At 56.4% G+C, this 19,618-nt stretch overlaps 1 protein-coding gene across 1 annotated transcript in view; it reads left to right on the plus strand.

Annotated features, from left to right (window-relative positions):
- Positions 1-15,407: 15,407 nt before the first annotated feature.
- The window catches only part of FIBCD1 (fibrinogen C domain containing 1), a 28,637-nt gene continuing 24,426 nt past the window's right edge, over positions 15,408-19,618 (plus strand). The window contains exon 1 of the mRNA XM_068552965.1: positions 15,408-15,479. Within this exon, the coding sequence (XP_068409066.1) occupies positions 15,408-15,479 (72 nt within the window). The remainder of the gene's footprint in view (positions 15,480-19,618) is intronic.

Here is a 19,618-nt window from a genome sequence, read left to right on the forward strand (position 1 = left end):
CCGGCTCCTCTCTCTGGATCCCCCTCTCCCCGCCTCCCCCTGCCTCCTCCCCCTTCCCCCCACTCCATCTCCTGTATACTCAGCCCTCTATCAGGCTTCGGCCTCCCCCGGGAGCCACGTTCCTGGTTGCTAGATCTGGCCCTGCGCCTGGGCCTGCCCCCTCCTCCGCTCCTGGGACGCCCCGGCCTTTGCCAGGCCCTGGGGGCCTCCTGCAGAGGAAATGAGGCCCCAGCTGTGCTCCGGAGAAAGGTGACTGACGAGCTCACTCGGCAGCACAGCAGGGGAGGGGCTGGGTCTCTGGGGGGTTTCAGCTGGTCAGCATGTTGGTCGGCTTCGAGGGAAGTTGTCCCACCTGCCAATTAGCAAAGGGGCAAAGACCTGGGCTCTGGGCCTTTCCTCGACACCCGCCCCGGGGTTAGTCAGGGAAGGAAGCCTGCGAGGGGGCTCTGCTGTGTGTGCTGAGGGCCCCTGTGGCCTCAGTTTCCCATCTGGACGCTGGGGGGAGGTTCAGGCTGGATGGCCTCTCACGGCCCTCTGACTCTGACGCTGTAGGATTCTAGAACAGCCGCCCCCTATAACCTCATCTCCATCACTAAGGGAAAATAAAAGGAAAAAAATCACACCCACCCCATCTAATCCTTTCCTGGCTTACACCACGCAGCTCAGCTCTCTTGCCGGCTCCTCTGGGGGATGATGGAAATGTGAATTTAAATAGAGTTATGTCGAAAGAACATTACCCAGCACAGTCCCAGCAGGGAGAAGCCCTGCTGAGCCGCAGAGGCAGGCCCCGGTCTGCATGTTCACGAGGAGGCCAGCACCTTTGGACGATTACAATCAGGAGGCTTGATTAGCCTTCCTCCAGCCTGGCCCCCTTCCCAGGACTCTCCTTAATAGGTAGCTGCCTTCTTTTGGGGCGCTGGGGCCGGCTGCCGGGGACCAGCCGGGTGTAGATAATCTCCTGGTGGCACCGTGATGCCATCCACAACGAATGGGGACTCCAAACCAGCTCTCCGGGTGGCTCAGTGCCCCCTCCCGGCCAGGGGTGGCCGCCAGCCTGGGACGGGATTCGCATGGCTGTCAGCTCTGAGCTGAGGGCTCAGCCATGGGGCTCCGGGCAGAACAGAGCTGGTGCCAGGAGCTGGGGGCATCTGGGAGGCCCCGGCTCCCGCCACACAGCCCTGAGCCACCCCTCCCCCTATGGCTCCCCCACTCCTTGCTCTTTCCCATCACTTGAGCACCCTGGAGGGAAGGGACAGTCTGCCTCGATAACTGCCGGGCACAGAGCAGACACTCGGGCTGTCCTTCCCTTGCCCTGGGCCAGGGGGTTTGTAACCTATAACTCAGCAGGGGCAGCTATGACAGGTGGGCAGGGCTGGCTGCGTGGGCTTGTGTTAGAGGTGCACTCCTTGGGGGGCCCAGCACCCCCAAGCTCAGGCCAAGGGGGCATGGCAGTCCCCAGGGGGAGAGGCAGGAGCTGGAGGCCCAGCGGAGTTATGCCTGAGCCAGGCTCTGGGTTGGCTACACAGGGGAGAGCAAGAGACCAGGTGAGCCCAGAGGGCAGAGATCCTCACGCAGTCAGAGAGAGGGGTCTCTGACTCCACGCGGGGCAGGGATCAGCAGGGGGAAAGGCCTCTACCTCCCACTGTCCTTCCTGACACTGTGGGGCCTGTGGTGGCTGAATGGTGCCTGCTTTGGGGTTAAGTTCCAGAAGCTGCCCTTACCCCCCAGAAGTGGCGGTCGTGGTAGTGGTGATGACAGCTATGTGTGGCTCCCAGCATGAATCAGATGCTTCTAGAAGGTCCACCTGGCCCAGGGCAGGCCCCAGCCCTCGCTCAGAGCTCTGGTTACTGCTGGAGTCTTCGGGGTGGACTCTCAAGGCCCCAGGAGCAGGGGGCCCCAGTGCCATGCCTGCAGGTCCTACCCCCAGCCCCGTGAGCAGGCTCCTGGCCAGGGCCCTTCTCCCAGCCCCAGGAGGCAGCAGTGCGAGGGGACCCAGCTCCGGTAGCTGTGTCCATGTGAGTGCTGGACTCAGCCTTGCATCTCAGGTCTGACGTGGAGAGAAGTCCCCTTCCCCTTGCTGAGCTGAACTCAACCCCTCCCACCCATCAGACACACTCTTGTGTCCAGAGTCTCAGTCTTTCCTGGGAATTGCTGCTGGTTCGAATGTTCTGAGTCAGCCCATACCATCCCCTCCAAACCCTCGACTTCTAGACACGTGCTAATGCCTCTGGGGCCCCACCATCCCACCTGGTGCTTTTGAATGAATTAGAAAAAGGCACCCATTTCAGCTCCCACCACCTTTCTCGGCCAGGCGCCCTTGTGCAGGGCACAGCCTGAACAACTGTTCCAGGCGACTCTGCCTCATTTCTCCTCCTGAACCCCTAAAGCAGAAAGTCCTCTTGCATTAGTTGCATGCAGCTGGATCTCCCAGGTGCACCATTCTTTTAGGCTGCAAACAAATCCACTCTGGTTCCCAGTTTTGACTCAGCTGTTGGTGCCATCTGACATAGACTGGGTGCTGGGTGCTGGGTAATTGTAATAAGGCTGAGTGCTGGTAGTTATAATAAAACAACAGAGTCACCATGGACTGAGGGCCTGCAGGTGCCCAGCACCAGGCTCAGTGCTTGTCAGGCACATCTCCATGTGTTCTCAGCACCCTTGGGAGGCAGCTCTGGTGGTTTTAAAAAATTTCCATTCCTCTCTTAGGGCAAACCGAATTCCCTTGCCCTTGAATGTGGACTGAACATAGGTGCTCACTTCTAATGAACAAAATGTGGAGGAAATGATGGAGTGTGGCTTCTAACCACGGGTCATAAAAGACACTGTGGCTTCTTTTGCTCTCTCTGATCCCCTGCTCCGGGGGAAGCCAGGGGCCATACTGTGAGGATGCTCAAGTCACCCTCTAGAGAGGGCCATGTGGCAAGGAACTGAGGCCTCCCACCAAACAGCCATGTGAGTGTTCCACCTTGGAAGTGGGTCCTCCAGCCCCAGTCAAGCCTTCAGATGATGCAGCCCCAGCCGGCATTTTCACTGCATCCTCCTGGGGGACGCTGAGCAAGAACCACCCAGCCAAGCTGCTCCTGAAGTCCTGACCCTCATAAACTGTGTGAGATAATAAATGTTTGTTGTTTCAAGCTGCTAAGTTTCGGGGTAATTTGTAATGCCACAGTCGATAACCAATACAGTAGGTATTTTTGTTCCCTGTTTGTTCAGACTAGAAAACCGAGCTCCAGGGTACCCTGGGGAGCAGGCCTGGCTTAAGCAAAGGTGCCCTGGCTGGAGCACCCGTCTCAGAAAGAAAAGCACTTGTCAGGAAAGGTGCACAGTGGGGATGAAACCAGGGATAGCCGTAGGGCTTTGGCTGCAGACCGAGGGGTTCGGGTCTGCATGTCCCCTTCCCTCCTGTCTCCCCACCCAGTGGTGGGGAGCTGTCCCTGTGGGCTCCAGAGTGGGGAGGCTGCTTCACAAGGAGCTGCTGGGGAACCGGAAGTGGATCCAGGCAGGCCAGGGGTCTTGTTCATTCATTCATTCGTTCATTCAATGATAACCAAGCCCCTACTGTGTGCCAGGAGCAGCCACAATCCCTCCATTAAGACCCTCCCCTCCTCTCCCATCCTTTCTGGGAGAAAGCTGCCTCATTGAGAGCCTCGGCCCTCCTCAGTGGGGATACAAGTCAGGACCTGGGATGTCGGGCTGGAGGTCAGGTGCAGACTTGGGCAGGTTGGGACCAGGTGGAGAGAGGCCAAGGCTGGACGCTTCCCAGTGATGCTTGGCTCAAGACAGTGGGAAAGAAGGTAAGAGATTCCAAAAGCAAGGCCAGAGCAGGGCAATGGGGATGAAGAGTGTTCAAGACAGTCCCATCCTTTGACCCCGTAATTCTCTTCCTGGAAATCCACCCTAAGGAAGTAATTAGCAAGGCCGACAGCAAGGGGGGCCAGGCCGGAGGGGGGGGGCCGGCTATGCATTGTTTACAACAACTAGAAAATAGAAGTAAATGTCCAAAAATAAGGGAGGCTTATAAACGCTGTGTCCCCGACCCCAACTCTGGAGTCCGATGACCCGGATATAAATCTCCAGTCTACAGCTGTGACCTCTCTGTGCCTCAACTTCCTCTTCTGTCAGTGGGGAGAATAACGGGACTTAGCTACGGGCCCCTGTAAGGGTTTGATGAGTTAGCACCTGGAGCAGGCTAAGCTCAGCTCCTGAAAGAGAGATCATCTTCCGTACATATTAGCTAACAGCATCATTACACAGGCTTAACTCTAAAAGTGAGTTTTGGAATCTTTAAGAACCTGGGACAATTCTCACGATCAGGTTACGCAATGGTATGTATGGTATGATCTCCATATGGTAAAACATGATGCGCGCCGGAAATAACCATCTCCACTTCAGCCTGAGGCGCTCCTCTGGGTTGAGGGTGAGACCTGGTCGCTGGGGCACAGACGCTGGGTCACTTCTATCAGCGCTTTGGCCACGGTCTGGCGCACAGTAGCAGTAAGTAATACAAGAATATGGTTACGCTAGAATTTGCTGAATGACTGAGAGGGAGCAGAGATACACGTAAAGCCTATACACGCAGCACCTGGTTGCCTTATGTTGGCTTCCCCAGAAGCAGAGATGTAAATACAAGAGGTTTATTTGGAGGTGATCCCAAGAAGCGCTGCCAGGGGAGTAGGAGGGTGAGGCAAGGAGGGAAGGCAGCCTGCAATGGGCGTGTTGTGTATCAGATTGTACTGTGTGGCACCTGGAGCACCGGCCCCCAGGGGGACTCTGGGAAACGGGGTAGACCATGCCCTTGCCAGAGAGTGAGGGAGCTGGGGTATTTACCCTTCACTCTCTGATTCCCCTCTGTCGTTCGCCAAGGGCTGCCCTTGGGGGAGAGGGTGCAGGTCTCCGCACATTCTGGAACCGTGCGTGGTGAGTGCCACGTGGGCAGAGATCCAGCGGTGCCCGCTGCACTTGTATCTGGTAAGCACTGAATAAATGCTGCTGATATTTTCCCATCTCAACTCCACAGGCCTGCCCACAAAAACACCACCAAGATCCTCTCCCCGTGTGTGTTTTATATCAGTACATACAAATAGATTCCCAAGACGTTGCTGGTCCCGTGGCCCATAGTGTCCGGTAAATACTTAGAAAAAAGACTGGAAGGAAGAACCCCAAATGGAAGTCAGGGTTGTCTCTGGGCACAACTGAAACAGGTGATTTTTACAACTGGAAAAACTGATGAAATCGAAGAAAGAACATAGACGGGACAGATTGTGGCAGGGGCGACCATGAGGAACCCGGGGTTGGGAAGACACTTAGGGGAGCATCTCTGGTTTAGATTCACAGTTAATTCCATGTTAGTAACACTAAGTGGTGTTGGCTGAGCACTCACTGTGCACCAGGTCCTGCGCTGAGCCCACAAGTGCATGGCTGCATTTCCTCCTCCCCCCTGCCCTGGGCAGGAGGAGCTGGCCCTGCCTCTGCTTGTGCATTAGTCAGCTCCGGCTGCAACAATGCTGTGTAATAACCACTCCCAACACTCGATGACTTACTGCAGCAGCATAAGCTTTTCTGGTTTGTGGCTCTGCTGGGTTCAGGCTTGTGCCACATGTCTCTCAACCCCTGGGACCAGTGGCTTCCCAGGGCATGTGTTTTTGAAGGTCATGAGACAAGTGCAGGAGGGTATCTCTCAAGGTCTGGGCTCAGAACATCACTCTGCGCTTCTGCGCGCATTCCAGGAACGAAAGCAAGTCACATGGCCAAGTCCAATGTCAATGGGGTGGGAGGCACAGGAGAGTTACCAGGCAAGGGGCATGGCTGAGTGATTCCCTAAGAGGGAGCAATAATTCCATCTACTCCAGAGCCCACCACCCGCTTGTGACCTCTTCTCGTCTCATGGCTCAGAGTTGATGACTCCAGCCTGGACCTCTCCCTGGAACCCCAGGCTTTGGTATTGATGCCCACTCCATGTCCTTCTGGGAGGTCTAACAGACACCCCAAACTTAACATGGCAGGGACAGAACTCCTGATCAGAGAGCCCCAGCACGCCTCCCCTGGGCTTCCCCTGTCTTGGTAAGTGGCACCACCATCCACCCACCTGGGTCTCGGGCCCCAGACCTCAGCATCGCCCTTGCTCTCTCCCTTTACATCATTTCCCACCACCACTCCATCAGCCAGGCCTACTGGCTCCATCTCTAAAACGTGTCCCACATCTGTCCACTTCTTTCCATATCCACTGCTAACTCCCCAGTCTGAGCTGCCTCCATTTCTTACTAAGAGGGCTGCAAGCAACCTCCTCAGTGGTCCCTGCCCTCCCACCCAGAGCCCCCTGAAGCCCAGCTTCAACATGGCAGCCAAAATGAACTCGCAAAAGCATCCATCAGCTCACACCATGTCCCTGTTACAATCTTCTGATGGTTTCCCATTGCAACCAGTGTAAAATCCAAACTCATTCCCTGCCCTGCCATCATCCATCCCTCCTTCCCTCTCCAACCTCACCTCTGCCCCCTTGTCCACTGTGCTCCAACCACAAGGCCTTTGTCAGGTCTTAACATATGCAAATCTCGATCCTACCTCAGGGCCTTTGCACCTGCTGCCATGTCTGCCTGGAGAGCCCTCCCTCAGCCTCCCATGGCTCCCTCTTGTCCTTCAAGCACCACCTCCTCCCCAACCACCCTGTATGACAGCACCCTGTTTTATTTTCCTAGAGCACACATCACCATTTGAAAGTATCTTATTTGTTCATTACAATTAAGCTCCACATAGTAGGTGCTCAATAAATATTTGTTGAAAGAACTCTTTGATGGGTTGGACATGGGAAGTGAGGCAGGAGGTGAGAGATAAAGTGCTCTCCCTGGAGCTCAGCTGGCCTGGTGCAGGGTGCTGGGGGTGTGTGTGGGGGGCTTTCAGATGGGTCTCCAGAAGGGGGCATGGATTGCACGGGAACCACGGCTCTTGAGCCCTGGGCCCCGCCAGAGGGCGGTCCAATCTCCACTGAGGCTTGGGACATTCTCACCCACAGGAGCTCTCAGGGGCTGGTCTACCTGCTGGGCTCTCTCTATCTGGCCTCACCTGGCACTCCAGGTGAGACCTGGAGCATGAGATGGGGGGCACCTGGAACCTCCCACTCCAAGGCCTTAGGCTCCAGGAAGGCAGGGAGTCAGAACCCAGCAGAAAGTCAGGGCCACACCCTCAGTGAACAGGCAGACTGAGAACAAATCCACCTGCAGGTGAAGGAGCCAGGAGAATAACAAGGAAAAAGTGTCTCCCACAAATGTATGGCCACAGGCTTGTTCTCATGGAGACATAGGCTCTGAATTTATTCTACCCCTCATGCTGCTAATGAGAGCAGCAAGTGCTACAACCACGCTGGGAAGCAATTTGGCCATTGTTTCATGAGGGCACGGCCCTTGGCCCTTGATACTGGTGGGTGCTGGGCAGTGTACCTGGAAAGTGGGGGAGTGGCAGAATGGGAAATAGAATGATGATCGACAGGCCCCTCCCCACGCTGACACATTTCTGAGGTGTGACCAGGACGCCAACTGTGGAGCACAGATGACAGCTGAGCTGCCCTCCCGGCCATGGCTGCAACACAAACCCTCTGGCAGGCGTGATAGGAAAGGACACCACCCGCACGAGCAGAGCGGCACATGGGGGCAGGCTGCCCGGCCACCCTGAGGCCCAGATGAATAGGGCAAGGCAGGTGGGATAGGCCTGCGGGGCAGGTGCTCAGAAGATATTTGTGGAATGACTGAGTGAGTGAGCAAGGGGGCTTCCAGCAGACACACCAGAGCCACCATCACCCACGTGGTACCCACAGGTACACTGGGAGAAAACCAGGTGTGAGATACAGGGCGCCTGCACCCCACATACTGCTAGTGGGGTGTCAGACGGTACGGCCACATTGGAAAGCAATTTGGCTGTTTCATATAAAGTTAAACTTACTCCCATCCCATCACCCAGCAATTGAAAGGAATGTGTACACGTGTGCACCAGCATGGGCGTACAAATGTTCACAGCCACACTGGGCTTGACAGCCCCAAATGGAAATGGCCCAAATGTCCATCACCAGGAAAGTGGTTAAGCCAATTATGCAGAACCATAAATAAAATACTATTGCAGTAAAAAGGAACAAACTACTGAAATACACAACGTGGATGAATTTCATCAGCCTAATGCTGAGCGAAGGAAGTCAGATCCAAAAGAGCACACACCATGTGGTTCCATTACATGAAATTTAAGAAAAGGCAGAATGAAGCTATGGTGATAGAAATCAGAGCATTGGTTACCTTGGGGGATGGGGGGTGGGCAGTGCGTTGGGGGAGGGACATGAGGGAACTTTCTAGGGTGATGGAAATGACAGGTGTGGTGGCCGAAATTCACCAAACGCTACCCTTGAGATCTGTGCATTTTATCATATATAAATTAGACTTTATTCTTGTAAGTTAAAAAAAGTAAATAGGCATGAGAGAAGAAGGGACTTTTCAACAATATGGTAGACTAGACGCCTACAACAAAAGAGCCTACAAAAGTTGGATATGATATCACAAATATTCTTTTAAATATGTAGCTAAACTGAAAAAAAAAAAAGGAGATCAACAGTGGCCAGAAACGGTGGCAGGGAACCTGCATGGAGATGGGCAGAGACTAGGGAAAATTCCATCTTTGGGGGAAGGGAAGAGAACAAGGAAAAAGTTTCCACTTTTTTTTTTTTTTTTTTTTAATTGGAGTATAGTTGCTTTACAATGTGTGTAAAAGTTTCCACTTTAGGGATTTCCCTGGTGGCGCAGTGGTAAAGAATCCGCCCGCCAATTCGGGGGACACAGGTTCGAGCCCTGGTCAGGGAAGATCCCACATGCCGCGGAGAAACTAAGCCCATGCGCCACAACTACTGAGCCTGCGCTCTAGAGCCCACGAACCACAACTATTGAGCCCTCGCACCTAGAGCCCATGCTCCGCAACAAGACAAGCCACCGCAATGAGAAGCCTGCGCTCCACAAGGAAGAGTAGCCCCCGCTCGCCGCAACTAGAGAAAGCCCACGTGCAGCAACGAAGACCCAATACAGCCAAAAATAAATTAAAAATAAATAAAATTTTTAAAAGAAGTTTCCACTGTAGACTAAAAACCACAGGTCTGTTCTCATGAAGGTTTGGGGTTTGAATTCATTCTACATGCAGGGTGAGAACTTAAAGTAGCCCTGAGTTCAGAGCGTCCGCAGGTGCCCAGTGGAAACAAAAGCCATTCTTCTAGGGAAGGACAAATTCTCAGCCCAGAACACACCGATTCCCAAAAATAAAGCTCTAACAAAGAAGGAACACAAATCCAAAATTACAAAACACACGGGGAAACAATCACCATGAGTGAGAGTCAGCAGATATAGCGACCAACAGGATTAGCACCGCAGAAACTTGAGATGGTGAATCCAGTATCTTACAGTACACAGAATGTGAAAGAAGCAGAAAGCAAGGCATGCCATTTTTGAAAGTTTGGCCAGTTGTAAGTTGGGATTTTTGTTTGGTTGGTTGATTTTTGTTGGCTGCAAGATTTTTGTTTTCCATGCCCAGTTCCTTTCCTTCAACAACAAACATTGGTAACCCAAGCGTTCGCTGCATAGGGAATTCTGCAGCTGTGGGTTCTGGAGAAGTGGGCTCTGGGGCCAGATTGCAGAGCTCAAATTCAAGCTGTGATGTTTATCAGATGTATAACCTTGAGCAAGGTACTTGGCCTTCACGTACTTTAGTTGTTTCTTTATCTGTGAGATGGCATAAGAAGTGATAGCATCTGCCTCTTAGGTTCTTGTGAGGGTTTCAGTGAGAAAATCCAAGTCACCTGCATGGTGCCTGGCACAGTGGGCATTCAGTAAAACGGCACCTATCCTGATTCCTCTAAAATGAAAACTGAAACGGCTCTAGTTCAGGTCACCTGCTGGTCGAATTTCCTGCTTGGCCTGAATTCTGGACCTCTGTAGCATCCCTCCCCTGCCCTCCCATAGCTGGACCTTCCTTTCACCTTGCCTTGCGCTGACCTCGGCGGGGGCAGGGCCCACTCCCTCCATTTCCCCCAAAGCCTTGCGAACACAGGCTGTTGGGCAGAGCACACTCTTACCAAAGACCGGGGATAACCGATGGGATCTCCTGCAGCACAGCATGGAAACCACAAACCTCCCTCTCGTATTCATAACTGCGCTGGGGTTCCCAGGCCAGCCTTCCCCCGAGGCCCCCATCCAGCTGGGTGGGCTTCAACCTCTCCCTCTCTTGTTCCCTCTGCCTCCCTTCTCCCTCCCTCACGGCCCCTCCCCTTCCAGCTGCTTCTGCCAAAACCACATTTCTCCCTGGGTTTCTTGCCTCCCTCCTGGGTCCTGCCCTCCCCTCCCCGGCCAAGCTTGAGCCTCAGCTTTTCGCACCCAAATATTCCATCAGGATGTTCTGCTGAATAAAAAGCCAGAACTCTGCCTCCAGCTTTTAAAATAACAGTGTTCCCGTCCTGCTCCATATTTCCAGAGCACTGATTATGTCTCAGACGACCTGTGGAAAGGGCTGGGGACACCAAGACCCATGGGGAGGTCCCATCTCGCCCATTCTGCCTGAGTTTTCCCTCTCCTGGGTTCCAGACGCAGCCTTGAGGGCCCGGCCTTGGCACGCGTTTCTCTGGTTCCCTCCAAAGGACACGCCGCAGAGATGCCACACACAGAATCCCAGTGGACTCGGGGTGCAGACCCACCGGCCCGTGCACAGCGCATCAGCGCCAAAAGCTCACACACTCACACACGCACGTTCACTCCACACTAATTCTCGCCTTTGATCGCGGCCTCTGGTCTGTCATCACCACTCAGGGTTGACAAAGCAAAATAAAAAATAGAAAGAAAGAAATCCGCCCTGTCACTTGGAATGCCCCTACCCCCGCCGGGCTTGGCAGTCCCCACTCCCGCCCCCGCCTTTGTATTATGGGTTTATGTCAAGGTATGTTGGATGCTAAATTAAATGTCAGCGCACTGTACGTTTCTGGCTCCAGCCGCAGAAAATGAGGAGCTGGCATTGGAGACCATCCAGTTGTTCCTCTCCCCGTGCCTAACCGTGAGGGGTGACAAGCCCATTGAATCACTGCACAGTAGCTTTCCATGCCACGGGAAGCCAAGATAAATTTATTTTTAATGATAAATGTGACTGTCAGAGGTAAGTTGAGACAGCTTTTCAGTGAGAGTTGAGTGCCCTCGGCAGCGTGGGGCAGAGGCCGGGTGGACGAAGGGCAGAGGCCGGGTGGACGAAGGCCAGAGGTCCCAACCTCCCTGCCAGCCGGTCCCTGGGGCCCCATGAGACAAGAGCATTCAACGTTCAGCCCACTTTCACTGAGCTCCACGTTCACTGGTCTCAGGCCCAGCTCTAGCCGACCAAAAGGGTGGAGGCAGGGGAGAAAGGGAGATAACACTCCAGCAGTGCAGAGCCCTGGGTTCAGATTCTGGCCCCATCAGTTGCTGTGTGATCTTGGCTGAGTTACTTAACCTCTCTGAGCTTCAGTTTCCTCATCTATAAAATGGGAATATTAATAACGCCCATAGGCTTTTGGTGAGGATTACATGAAATAAGATATATTGCTAATGAATGGTACACAGAACATGAAAAATGCTTCCTGAATAGTAGCTATTATTTACATCATTTTACTAAGAGCACCCTTACCCAAGTTATGTAACTTACCTTTTGGAGTCAGTTTTGTCATCCATAAAATGAGGATACCAATAGCTCTCATTTATGAGGGTGGCTGGGAGGATGCAGTGTGCCTGGCACAGGGCTGAGTGTAGGGAAGATGGGCAATGGATCAGAGCCAGTCAAACAGCAGTAACCTGAATGTTGTCACCCAGCGTCTCTGGACACTCTTTCTCGTCTCCTTGATGAGAAGGCTCTCTTCCTTTCCACCTTTCTCATGTTGGCATGTCTCGCTGCCTGCCCTGTGCCCACTCCCTGCTAAGGGGGGTGCCCTGCGTCAGGATCCCACAGCCTTGCCCTCCTTCGGACTCTGGTAGGCACCTGACCAAGGACAGCTGTCTTTGGCCAGCTAATGACCTATGATTGATATGTCCTGGCTCCAAACGATGAGCAGGCCGAATCACAGCCCATCTCTCTGGAATTTAAACTAAAAATCCCAGACGAGAGTTTTCTGTTGGTGGGGCCATCACACCTAGGTGGCCACAGGCAGGAAAGACAAGAACATGGGGAATCGGTGAGCCAGAGGGAGAAGGGTGAGTGGATGCACAGGGAGTGGGCAGTCGGGGCGCCGGAGCAGCCTGGGGGGGTCCTGGGGTCCGGCTCCCCTGAAGTCCTGGCTGGTTCCTGGAATGCCCTGTCTTGGGCTGGCTGGAAAGCCCTGATCCCCCTCTATCCCGCTGAGCACACATGGGCTGATCCCTGGGGCTCTGTGGACACCAACTTTGTCCAGAGGAACTCAGAGGGCGGGGCACTGTCCCCTCTGTGGGGTCAGCTGCACTTTTGCTCACTTAGATCTCCTTGGGCCGCTGAACAGGGCGGCCCCTCCCCTCCCCAAGACACCACCCCAAGCGTGTCAGGTGAGCGCAGTGTGTAAGGCGCTGAGCAAACGCCTGCAGGCTCCTGGCAGAGCTGCGCCAGGGCTGACTGTTCTTCTGGGGGGGCTGAGCAGCGGCACCATCACAGAGGGGGTGATGGGTGAAGACCACGCCGACACATGCACTCACCACAGCCCCGCGGGCAGGGAAGTGAGGAATCTGTGGCCGAGCATGTGAGACAGCCTGACAGCAAACAGTGCCAGGAGGAGCCGCTAGGTGGCCCCCGCTTAGCTGTCCAACCGCCCTTCTGCAGGCCTGGGAGGCGATCCTCCAGCCAGCGTCCTCCGGTTGGCACCTGCCCGTGCAGGCTACTGTCGCTCTCCATCCTCTGCCTTTGCTTTTTGGCTTCACAAAATGCCTTCCCCCCAACATCCAGTTGTCCCCACCTTCACAACCTGGCTCACACCCGTCCTTCTCCAAGATGCCTTCCCTGCTCACCCAGAGCAGATACCCTGAAACTCTTTTGGTCCTTAGTATCCCTCCCAACACTTAGAATCTCAGTTCAGGGTCCCCTCAGGGTGGTCTTCTGTCTGTGCATAGACACGTCTGGAATTTACATGCTCTCCCCAAACTGGACTCGATTTGCAGTCCCATCCTCATGCCTACAAACCTCACAATTACCCCATTTAGAAGGGGGAGATTGTGATTTCTTATTCAATGAGGAAATTGAGGCTTGGAGAAGACAGGAAATCTGCCCAAGTCATAGTGGGAAAGTTGCTCAGGTGTTTCAATGCACTATCTCTCAGAACTTCACAAGAGCCCTTCTGAAGAACGTGCTGTTAACCTTTTAGCATCCATGGGGAAACTGAGGCTCAGAGGCACAGCTGCTTGCCCCAGGCCATCTGGCCAGGGCCCTGTGCTTTCCACTACACCTCTCTGCCCAAGCCTGATGGCCCACGCCATCACCTGCCAATCCCTTTAAGCCACAGGAAAGGCCTCCGGGGAGAGATGCCATCCAGAAAGAGCCATGGGGCCAGGACTCCAACCCGGGTCCCCTGACTCCCAGCTAGTGCCGTGGGACCCACTCCGGGTCGCTGGGCTGCCTCCCTTGGGGCAGAGGGGGTGGGGCAGCAGGTGAGGCCGGCAGGCAGCCCTGGAAGGAAGAGGAGGCTGGGGACAAACAGCTGGCAGGTTGTGAACCCAGCTTCTGTGGGTGAATGACAGTCTGCTTAGGTGGCAAGGGGCAGGGGGTGCCCCGGACCCCCACCCCCAGGTAGTCTGCTGCATCCGTGAGGGGCCGGGAGAGGGAAGAAGATGGGGCGACAGACTGGCAGCCGGCGGGAGAGAGACGAAGATGGTGCCAGGGAACAGCGTGGCGGACCAAGGCGCCCTGGGAGCCGGGAAACAGCTCTGGGGAGAAGCGGGGGGCAGGGAATAGGGGGGTCTATTCTTAAGCTGGGGGAGCAGAGGATAAGGGGCCGCAGAGAGGGACGGGGGTGGCAGTTGGTCAGGCTCCCGAGGCGGCCCGGGGAGGGGGCGGCCCGCCAGGAATGGGGCGTCGGGTCGTGTGGGCGCCTCCCGGTCAGAAGCCACAATAGCAGCTCGTTAACAGCGCAGATTAAGGACTTTGTCAATTACCTCTGAAGGCTGCACCGGGCGGATTAAACGCTTTTAAAAGTGCTGCCGATGGAAGGGGGCGACTAAGAAGCCCCCTCCCGGCACAAATCCCTCCTCTCCCGGGCAGAGGAGGAGGCGGGGGCTGAGGCAGCGCGGGGCGCGCCCGGGGAAACGCGGGCGATCGGCCGGGAGCGCGGGCAGAGCGCGGAGCGGCTCGTACTCGAGACCGCGGCGCCGGTGGCTGCCGCGGCGGCGGGGACCCCCATTCAGCCCGCGGGCCGCCTGGGCTGGGAGGCGTCGGGCCGGCTCACCGTCCGCGAGCGCCGGGACACAGGTCTACCGACTGTGGCCGAAGCGCCCCCAGAGCCGGCCTCGCGGATCGGGGTCCGGAGGGGGCGGTGCCTGGTGGCTGGAGACTCAGGGACTGGGCGCACTGGCCCCGGGGTCCGGACTCAGACCTCGGAGACCGGCAGGGGGCGCACGCCGGCCGGCCCACACCCCAGGCCCAGCCCGCGTCTCAGGGTGAGCCCAGCGCCCTGAGGGGGCCAGGAGGAGCGCAGCGCCGCTCCCGAGACACGCCCGACGGCCCATCCCGGGCGCCCACGGGGCCCGCCCGGCGCCGCGCCCCCTGCGCACGGTGAGTTGGCGCGTGGTGGCCCGGGAGGAAGTTTGCGAGGAGACGGCCCCAGGGGCTCTCGGGCCCCTCCGGAGCCGGCGAGGGCCGGGCTGCCCGCGGCTGTTTGCTGCCCTCCGGGCTGGGCCCTGGGTTCTGGGCCGGTCTGCCTCCTCTTTATTAGGCTTTGGGGAGGTGGAGTTTATCGCCGTCCGCAGTGTGTGCGTGTGTGTCAGAGGGAGACCGGAGGAGCAATAAAAGGCAAAGAGAGTACGAGACAAAAAAGACACGGAGATTGAGAAGGAGGAAGGGAGGAGGGAGGAGGGAGGAGGGAAGAGGGAGAGGAGCGCGCAGGGGGAGGCGCGGGAGCCGCGAGCGGGGACGGCGCGCAGCGCGAGCGGCGGGCAGGCGGCTGGCGGCCGGCGGCTCTCGCGCTCCCGCTCCCGCTCCCGCTCCCGCTGTCGCCCGCACACACCCGCGCACACGCCGGCAGGCACACACACTCGCACACCCGCACACGCACGCCCGCTGGCCCGGGCCGCCCCGGCGCTGGGCACCGAGGCGGGAAGCCGGCGAGCAGAACGCGCCCCTCGTCCGAGCCCGCGCCCACGTCCGCGCCTTTGCGCTCCGCAGCGGCGCACCTCGCCCGGCGTCCCCGCCAGTCCTGCCGGAAGATGGTTAACGACCGGTGGAAGACCGTGGGCGGCGCTTCCCAACTTGAGGACCGGCCGCGCGACAAACCGCAGGTACGCGCGGCCCGGATCTTGGGGACATGGGGCGGTGGGCGAGGCGGTGGCCGCTCTGGCCGGGGGGCTGGGCACCCGGGCGGGAGTTTGGGGCGTACCCCCGTGAGGCTCGACAGGCCCGGGTTGGGGCGGGCAGCCTCCTCTCCTCCTCCTCCATAGGAGGCTTGAACTTGGGGTTCGGGCTGCGGATGGGGGCGGCACCCCTGCAGAAGCCCCGTTGTTCCACAACGGACTCAGGTGCCCATCTGCGCAGAGGCAGTAGGGGACCTATGGAGTTTACAGTGTCACCGGCCCTTAAGTGTGAGTCTCCGTTTCCTCACCTCTACAATGGGCATCTGAACCACTTACTAAGTATTCACCCTGGGAACCCCCTGTGCTAGGCGCCTGGCATATGCCCCCTCACCCCCATCTCCTCTGAATCCTCACACTTTAGCCAGCCTACCCCCACCCCCACCCCATACAGTAGAGAATCAATAAATATTTGCCTCATGTAAGAACACTGGATATTGCGATTCTCCAGCTTTAAGACAAGGAAAGTAAGACTCAGCGAGGGTTGCTTCTGCCAGAGGCTATGCAACTCTGCTGGGATTTGAACCTGGATCCTTGGGCTCCAGGTCTGTTCATTCCACCCTTCCTGCTGCCTCTTCAGGGGCAGTGGAGGGTGCCCAGGGCTGTGCCCTGGAAGGGGGTGAGGGCAGAGCTCCAGGGCTGGCCAGAGAGGGGGCTGGAGATGGGAAGCTGAGTGGAGGGGCAGCCCTGAGGCTGCCCCAGGCGGGGCTGCCAAGGGACTGGTGCAGGCAGGCGAGATGAGGAGTCCGCTCGGCAAGGAGAGGAAATAATGGAGCTGCCCGTTTTAAATTTCAAATTTCTCCCAGACAGATGTCATTGGGGAAGGAACAGTTCTTGTTTGCAGTGGCAGGAAGGGGGTGGCAGGGGCGGGCCTTGGCGGCCCCTCACTCCCAGGAGTGGCAGCCTGCGCGTTCTGTCTGGAGTGACACTGCCGTGGCATGCCTCCACACTTTGCAAAGCCCTTTCCCAACCGTCTGCACAATCTCACTTTCTGCAGCAGCCTGGGGGCTAGGCAGGGATGCACATGCCCACGTCACAGGGGGATGGTGGCTCAGAGAGGTCGAGGCATGCACCCAAGTCACACAGCATGTTAGCAGGAGAACAAAGATTCAAAGCCAGGTCTGACCCCAAGCCTCTCCCAATGCCTTCCCGGGCTGGGCTATTCCTCTGGTAGATCAGGTGCACACCCAAGCCAGCCCCAGACAAAAAGTCCTCTCCTGCTGGGATCTGAATTTCTCCCAGTTTACCAAGAGCAGTCTTACCTCCTCGACTTGTTCAAGCCATCTCCAGCCTGGCCCACTCTCCCTTCCCGTTAGTTTCCTTACAGGTACTGGTTGCTTGTCACCTTGCCATTTGCCAGCCTCTGGTCCCACACCAGACTGCCCATTTCCAAACCTTTGCTGTCTCATCTTCCCCCAAACACACACACACACACACACACACACACACACACACACACACACTTCACTCAGGAAAACCCTACATATACTTCAAAACCTACTCAGATGCCACCTCCTCCAGGAAGCCCTCCCTGATGCCTGGTGGCTCTGCCTTGAAGTCCCAGCAGCATTTAGCTTGTGCTGCTCAGCTGCCTTTATCTCTCCCTGCCATGTTCCCTAGCCTTGAGTCCCTATTCCATCAGGAGCTCCCAGTGGACGTGCACTCCTTCTGGGCCCCCATCCTGGGGTCTCCCCCTGAGTCCAGTCTCCTGTCCTTCCATGCAGCTCAGGTTGGGAGCTGAGGGATATTTGCTGAATTGAACTGCATGAAGCCCTGCCAGGAGGAACTGTGGGAGAGGAGCCAGCAAGTGCTGATGTGTCTCAAGGGGAAGTGGCTTCTGGGGGATCTATTTGAAATGTGGCTTTAAGGCCTCCTGGGCAGGCCCTAGCCCCTCCGCTGCTTCCTGGAAAATATATTCCAGCTGACACCAGGCCAGAGCCCAGCTGTCTGCCCCTTGGCATTGGAGGCTGCTGAGGGCTTGTGGTCCTAGAGGCCTGGGCCAATATCAAGCACCACTTCCCCACTCCACTCCTTTGGTGATCCAGCATATAGACAGGCTGTCCTATGCCAGCTCCAGGCTTGCCTGAAGCTTCAGATACGAGACAAGGCCTTTCCTGTGCCCACTGTTGGAAGAGAGAACCTCACCTGCCCTGGTTCCCTTGGGCCCGGCCTTCTCTCCTCCTTTGCTTCTCCAATAGTTTCATCTTGACTATTGACATGCTGCGTGACTCTGGGTAAGTTACTCCCCCTCTCTGAGTCTGGGCTTTACCATCTGCAAAATGGGAAGAGCAATCCCTGCTTCCTCCTCACTTCACAAGGGCTGTTAACGAGGGCCGAGTGAAATACCGGTGTGCTTTGCAAACTGTAAAGCACTGTGTACCCTTGAGGAGGGTCGTTCTCAAAGCAGCCTGTCCCTTTTTACAGGCTGTCAGTGTCCCGATCTCCCCTTTGCCCACCAGGGAAAGCAACTTGACCACCCAGTTCCCTCCAGAAGGGCCTGGCTGAGGTTCTTTAACAGGACATTTCCTCCAGAAAAGATGCCAGTGCCACACTCTGAGTGCCAGCTGGGTTCATTTGCAGATCTCTCCTTTCTTAGTCAAACCACCCTGGGAGGTTGGCGGCAGAACGATCAACCCATTTGACAGATGAGGAAACTGAGGCTAAGAGAGCCACAGCCAGGACTTGAACCTGGGTCCTCCAGGGTGGCCGATGAGCTTTACTGGGAAGATGCAGGGAGAGAGGCTGGCTGCCCTTGGCTCAGCCCACTCAGGCACATTATGTAATTCCCAAGGAGAGGGCTCCAGCGCACAGTGCGTGGTCCCAGGTCATGCGTAGGACCCACTGCCATTGAAGGGCCTGCATCCAAGTGTTGCTGTTTCAGGGACAGCCTCGGGCCGGCTCTGTCCCAGGCCTGTCTGGCCTCAGCTCCTCATTTGCTGGGTGACGTTGGACAAGGTGCCAACTTCGTTAGAACTTCCCTTCTCCCCTTGCAGAACGAAGGGGCTCTCACAGCCTTAGGGCAGGAGACTACGGTGGAATATTTGCCAGGAGTTTGGAGTTGCTCAGATAAAAGGATCTAGAAATAGACATGATTCTCCTAGTCTTGGAGTGTGGGGCAGGAAGTCACCCTGTAACCTTCTCCCCCTGTTGCGGGGAGGGGAGGGCTTTTTTCTGAGCAGTCCCTGAGTCAAGCCACTCCACAGGGAGGTCGACCTCTGAACTATCCCAGGCCATGTCTCCTGATATTTTCAAAACTTTGAAAAACATTCCAGAAAGGGAAAAAAAATTCTCATTGGGAAGTTCTTCTTGATGTCTAACCTAAACCCTGCTGCATTTAATTCACTCAGTGACTATTTATAGAGTCCCTACCTCATCTAGGAGATGTAGCTGTGAACCTGTGCCTCGGGAGCTTAGAGTCTCATGGGAGGAACAAACTCACATCGTGGGATTATTACAAACCACGATGGGCACTATAAAGAAAACAATACACGCCTCTGTTGTCTTGTTGCTTGGGGTTTGGGTTGAGGTCACTGTGCCTGGGTTGAGAGAGAAGGAGGGTGAATTAAGTGAAGAACAGGGGCTACAAGTCAAGGACTCCTTCCTTCTCCTTCTGTTTCCTGGGCCCCTCCTCTGGCCACGGGCTGCCCCATGGAGCTCCCCCGCTAGCCCAGTGGTGTGGCTGTGATGGGGAGGCCAGGAGGCCAGGGGAGGCCAGGGGTGGGAGTGCAGAGACCACTTCCCCGGGGAGGTGATGCTTAAGCTGAACAGCATTTGCCAAATCTGTGCTCCAGGGACACCAAGGTGTGTTGGGGGAAATGACAGAAGCCAGGCAGGTGGAGAGAACCACCAGGCGGAGGCTGGAGGAGGGCAGCAGTAGCTGAGGCTGGTATGGGGGAGGTGGGGTGGGACCTACTCCTGGGCCTCCGCAGCCCTGGAGGGGTCTGAGCACGAGTGTCCTGGGCTCTTTGCTATCAGGAGCGTCCCTGGCCACCGGGTGGGGAATTGGTTGGCAGGGCCGGGCGGAGGCAGGGAGGCTAACGGGGAGATGGTTGTGGTGATGTAGAAGCAGA

Source organism: Eschrichtius robustus, chromosome 10, assembly GCF_028021215.1.
Source record: "Eschrichtius robustus isolate mEscRob2 chromosome 10, mEscRob2.pri, whole genome shotgun sequence".
In the NCBI taxonomy this organism is placed as follows: domain Eukaryota; kingdom Metazoa; phylum Chordata; class Mammalia; order Artiodactyla; family Eschrichtiidae; genus Eschrichtius; species Eschrichtius robustus.